Here is a 6,000-nt window from a genome sequence, read left to right on the forward strand (position 1 = left end):
CATCGACTTAAAAGAGGGTTCAGAACTGCGGCCCCACAACTGTGCTGGGCACGATAGACAGGAGGTTTATTTCTCCAGGTTGTTCTCACCACCCAGCCAGCCAGGCAGCCACCATGGCCCTGAGCCACTCCCGCCGCTCCCCTCTCCCCCCTCAGCCCCCGACGGCTGCCCTGCCTGTGACCAGTTGCTCTCAGAACTCCTGACTTACCCCGATTCTCCCCACTCTGTCTTACAGCGACATCACCCCTCCCGGAGACGCACTAACCAAGAACAGCCGGCCCAAAGTGGCTTCCCGCTTCCCCAAGCTGGCCCGAGGTCACCCCAGGGAGACGCGCAACGTGGAGCCCCAGAGCGGTGACCTCTGACCTCGACGGTACCCTGGACTTGGGCCCTACGTGCTGCGCCAGCTGTCTCCACCCCGGCCACGGCAGCTGGCCCCTGCCACCTCAGAGGGACCACCCTACCCCCACCGGTGAACCCCAGAGAGCATACATGCCCTGCCGGGCACGTGACACCCCGATTAAACTGGGCTGTGTGAGAGCAGGGCGGCTCCTCACTGGACGGATGTGGGCACGTGGGCCCTGCTCTCCCCACGCCCCACCTTGGGCCTCAAGGGCCAGGCATTCCCCTCCCTCCAGCCCAGAGGCCAGGCGAAGGGTGGGCGCCAGGTCAGGCTCAGAGCCCCCTGGTCGCGATGCACAAGTCTGTCTCATTTGGTCAGAAGGTTCATTCACCTCTTGACTCTTTCCCACGTGGGAATTCGAATGACTGTTACTTCCCATCCCCCACCCCTGTTTAATGTAATTGCCTGCTACAACCTATGAACACGGAGGGGGAGCTAGTTCCTTTCCGCACACGCCCCACCAGTGGTCAGTAGACACCCTAGTTCTTGCCACCAGGTTCCAGGGAGACAGCCCCGTGGCCTTCGTGCAGCAGAGCCATTAGGGATGAGGAACTGTGGCTCTTGGAGAACTTCCTACCTCCTTTCTGGTTGGTTCTGGAAGGACTGGCCCCTGTAGGAAGCCTACGTGCACCTGGTCAGGCCAGCCGTCAGCAACAACCTAGTGACCTGAACCAGAAAGCCCTGAGCTATCTAGGGGTTGGTGGCCTTGGCCGCCAAAGCCAAGAGGAGAGTCCTCAAGGCTTTGAGAGACTCGGTTCTGGGAAGCACTTCAGAAGCTTCTGTGGGCCTCTGGGGGTTCCGTGGAGCTCAGCGTGACTCTCTGTGAACTTGGGTGAACGTCACTCACTGAACAAATCATGATTGTCCCCTAAAGACAGCACATGTGTTGTCGGCCAGTATGCTCTCGGTGGGAGCAGGGCCCTGGGTCCACCCCAAGATTGACCCCTCTGCTCCCCCCCATTCAGAGAGCACCCCACCACCACCAGCAGCAGGTGGGAACAGGAGGAGAACAGCATCAGGTCCCCCCATGGGACCAGAGCTGTTTGGCCAGTTTTAACATCCAGAAGCGTGGAACTCTTCCCTACCCTGGGTAGGAGTCACCCTCAGCTGCTGATACAAAGGACCAAAAGGCAGCATAAATGTGTGAAAAGCAGAGGGCTGAGCACACCTCAGCCCACGCCTGGGTGAGCAATGTGGGTCATCATCGAGCCTGTAGTGGAAACCCTGGAAGGGACAGCCTGGAAGGGCCATGCCGCACTCCCCGTGCTCACCAGAGGGAGGCTTGTCAGAACTGACGTTTGCACACGGCCCTCCAGGGACTCAAGGAGGCTGCAGCGACTTTGGAGGGGGCATTCTACCTGGTGGGCTAGGCCCAGGGGAGTGACACGAGCCGGCTGTCCTGCGTGGAAGGAGGTGGCAGTGTGTGTACGTGGGGGCCCTGCTGTCAGCCTGTGGGGGTCAGAGGACCCGAGGGACAGCATGTCCCAGAAAGGCAGCGTGGTTGGTTTCCCCCTCGTGTGCCCAGGGATCCACTGCGCATGCACCGTGCTGGAATTCCCACGCCCCAGAGCACTGCCTCGAACACAGAGCCCTCCTCCACCCAGGCCTCCGGGACCATCTGGAAGTTCCAGCTGCCCCAGAGCTCTGCCCCGCACGTGGCTTCCTCCACCGGGGTCACTTTGAGGCCAGCTGATGGCTGCACAGCCAGATCTGAACCCAGGGTGTCTCTCTGTTCACATGAGACCCAAATAGATCCAGCACCCCGACATTCTCCAGGGCCAAGGGTTCTGATCAGCCAGGCTGTGTTGGCACCTGACCCCAAACACATCTAAGAATGATTTCTAGCCTCACCTTCTCCAGCTACCCCACCAGGAAGCAGCTTTGACCTTCTGTGCATGGAGTGAAAAAACAGCCAAAAAAAAAAAAAAGGGCACCCAGAGCTACAGCAGGCCGATACTGAGCGGGAGGGAGACATAAGAGCACTCTCGGCCTGTATTTGGAAAGAAGCAGCTCTGCCTTCCTGTTTTTAAAGCTTAATTATTCATGGGAAGCTTGCCCTGCCCTCCCAAATGCGGGTTGTAGAAAGCGTGTTCCTAGGGGCCCTGCGGGGACCCCTCCAGGCTGCTTGCCTTCTGTGCCCCCATTTCTGTGACCCTGCAGAAACCCCGATCTTCAGTCCATCTGGTTTCAGCTCAGATACACATGTGACATGCACATCACAGCTCCTCCTCCAGCCTTACCTCTGGAGTCACATGGAATGTTCTGCCATGATATAGCCCTGCTCGCCAGGGCGGTGGGATGGACTTAGAAGGGGCAGACCACCAGCTCCTGGAGAAAGAACAAAACCCTGAGATCCAGGCCAGGATGTGGCTCACAGAATGCCACCCCCCGAGGCCGTGTCATCATCTGCGCATCCACCCCCATCTAAGTCAGAAGGCAGGATGTCCCCCCTGCCCCTGAGACCCATCAGGTGAAAGACAGCCCGCCCCCCACAAAGGACCAGCTGACACCGGCTTCTGTCTCCTTGATCAAAGATTCTTTAGCACCTAGGAAAGCACTCCCCATTCTTCAGAAAGGAACACAAGGGCCCTTCTGTCTCCAGAAGGCCTTGAACCTCTTGGCGCCCCACCTACCCTGGGAGCAGGAAGCGCCCCCTCCAAGTCCCCAGAGCACAGGCCAGCAGGCTCTTCAGGGGTGGCTTCAGCCGGGTTGGGATGGAAGCCCAGCCAGGTCCAGCTCTGTTCGCATCTCACAGAAAAAGCAGAGACATCTCTCCTTAGGAGAAAACCAGAGCTCCCAGGGAGTGAGGGCTGAGGCTGGTGTATACCTCTCCAGCTTTCTCAGCCACCGCTCCGCAGCCCGTGTGGAATCCTGGCTCGAAACTGCACAGATCTCTCTACAGTCAGGCCCTGGGGGAAGAGGCGGCTTTCCCGAGAGTCTGTTGCACCTCACAGAGGTCGCCGTGAACACCATAGCCTGGCCATCTAAGGGCTTCCTGGCCACAGAAGGATCACCGACGGAGCTGCAGAGACAGGGTACCATCCTGTGAGTCCTGGCAAGAGGCGTGAACAGTGAGGGAGAGGCTGGTGAGCCAGGGTGTGTGGACCAGGTGTGGTCGCTCGGGGCCTGTTAGGATGCCTTCTTTGATAAACGCTGGATTCGACAGCACTGCCAGGCTGTGTTGTGCCTTTCAGAACACAGAGGCAATCAAAGTTGTTTACACCCCGGGACTGGTAACACAGCTGCAGCCAGTTCCGAGAGGCAGCGGGCACTGGAGGCCCGAGAATTCATCCCCAGGTTTTGGGCCCGGAAACAGGAAAGAAGACCCTCCGGGCAGCCCAGGGGATCCGAAGCTGTGCTGCTTTTGTCTCCTGACACCCAGCACCCTGGGATCTGGGGCCTGGGGTGGCCTCTTTGCTCATGAGACAGTGTGCCCACCAGAGGGCCCGGTCCCAGGGTCCCAGGCCTCAGCCCCCGCACCTCACCTGCTCACTTTCACAGGGGTGCAGCCTGGAGCCGCCAGCTGGCCCCACACCTAGAAACCAGAGCCCGTTCTCAGGTCCCAGCAGACCTCTCCTAACCAGTCACCTTCAGCATCCTTCATCCCTCAGCCCGGCAGCTTGGTGCCAGCGCCCATGCACAGGAGGTGCCTTCCTCTAGGAGGAGGATCTCGCCTGGGCGTATCACTGACTGGGTCCTCAGCCTGGAGCTGGGATGGGCAGCCTCCAAGACCTGTCAGAAGGACCCTGCCCGGGAGCATCCGACGAGCTAAGAGCTTTCTCAAAGGAGCATGCCACGCTCAAGTTGCTACCCCAAAGGCAATAATTGTCTCGACTCTGCCTCAGTGTTCCCCTTCCGGACAGTGCCACCCATGCTGGACCTCACCCCCGGGCAGGGTGCCCCCGGCAGGCAGGCGTCTGCTCACGAGCAAGGCCTTTTGCAATGATCATTTTTCAAAATATTGCACGTCGCTGCTTTAACATTAAGTGTCTGCTGTTCAGATTGGCTTTCTGTGTTAATTGCACAGTTGCAGCACTGGATATTTTATCTAACCTTGCCAAAAATGTAATTTTTCCTGTTTCCCTAACACGTGGTCTTGATTATGTGTCTAAAAGAAAACTTCAGCTCCCGGATCGATAGGAGCGAGCAGGGAGCACTGCCCACCTCCACGCTCTGAGCAGAGCGGCCATCTGCCTGGCCCGCAGAGGAAACGCCCCTCCTCAGTTTGTCTCGGCATTTTAGGCCATCCCGTTTGCCACCCTTGCCTGTTGCCAGGAATGGGCCTGATTTTGGTAGTTCTCAGTTCTAACAACCACATTGAATGGGTTTCCTTACTTAATCCATTTCTGAAGAGAAGCAAAAAAAAAAAGAAAAAGAAAGCTGGTTTTTCTAAAAGATGGGTGAGCTTATAGCAAGGATGAGCAACCCCACTAGAAGAATAGAAGAACGGCCAGATCCACGAGGGTTTCATGGTCCAGGGATTCAGTTGTTTGTGGCACAGGGATGATTTGCCATCCTCACCAAAGACCACTAGCTGACCTGCCAAGATGCCCCCCCTTGCCCTCAGATCCCATCACTGCCTTCATGAACTACAAGGGGAGAAGCCGTGCCCCTCCGGCAGTTCTCTCTGCCATCGCTTGAGGCCATACAAGGGGACCTTTGCAACAGCTGGGACGGAAGACACAGAAGACGGGATCGCAAGTTTGCAACCAGTGTTGAGATGAGCTGGAGAATGGGCATTGCCAGGAGTGAGGGGGTGGTGGAGCTAATTAGGGCTTCTTATTACCTGGGATCCATCCTGGAAAGAATGTCTTTACCTCAGTAACCTTAGCGGAACCATCTCTGGCATCACCATTTGGTAAAACACACTGCTTAACTCATCAGATGCTGACTTGGTGGTGGAAGAATTCTTTTGACTACAGGCTCCATGGTGACCCGTGAGTGGGTCCCCGTGAACCGTCTGTTCGAGGGGGAACCAGCGACAAATCTGGAGTCTATGGTCTGGATGGAAGCAAGGCTGAGAAGCCCACAGATGGGCTGCAAAACGCGTGGTATTATCTTAACTACCCTCTTCTGTTACGGTTTACACGATAGAATTTTTAAACAAATGTGTTTAATTTTCTAAAATCTCTTGTATTAAAATTTTCCTTTGGAATAAGCTGTGGTAATTTTGTTACAATCTAGTTGAGACACACCTCTTTACAATGACAAAATTAAAACGGTTACATTTTCTAAATTAGATATTCGGTTTATGGTCTAATTCTTTGCATCCATTCTTTTTCAGCAGTTGGGGATTAGGTGAAGTTTCAGTATACACTATAAAAACTTCTTATAAGGTCCTTCACCATTTCACATGTTACCCTGAACAACATGATTTGATTGGACAAGCATCACTTTTATTTGAAGTAGAGCAGGAGCTTATTTTGAGTTATTAGGCAGATCTATATTAATTGGAGATGTAGAATCAAAATTCTATACAGAAAAAAATTCCCTTCATTATAGGTTCCTATTCACTCAAACCATTTTTGGGCACCTACTGTATACCATCATGCCAGGCCCTGGGCATACAGCAGTGGCGAAGGCAGAAAAGACCCTTG

At 55.4% G+C, this 6,000-nt stretch overlaps 1 protein-coding gene across 8 annotated transcripts in view; it reads left to right on the forward strand.

Moving 5' to 3' along the window:
- The window catches only part of SNX29 (sorting nexin 29), a 587,227-nt gene extending 581,666 nt beyond the window's left edge, over positions 1-5,561 (forward strand). For all 8 annotated transcript variants that reach the window (XM_055561377.1, XM_055561370.1, XM_055561367.1 and 5 more), the window contains one exon: positions 236-5,561. In XM_055561377.1, the coding sequence (XP_055417352.1) occupies positions 236-365 (130 nt within the window). In that variant the 3' untranslated portion in view covers positions 366-5,561. The remainder of the gene's footprint in view (positions 1-235) is intronic.
- Positions 5,562-6,000: the final 439 nt, after the last annotated feature.

Source organism: Bubalus kerabau, chromosome 23, assembly GCF_029407905.1.
Source record: "Bubalus kerabau isolate K-KA32 ecotype Philippines breed swamp buffalo chromosome 23, PCC_UOA_SB_1v2, whole genome shotgun sequence".
Lineage (NCBI taxonomy): Eukaryota > Metazoa > Chordata > Mammalia > Artiodactyla > Bovidae > Bubalus > Bubalus kerabau.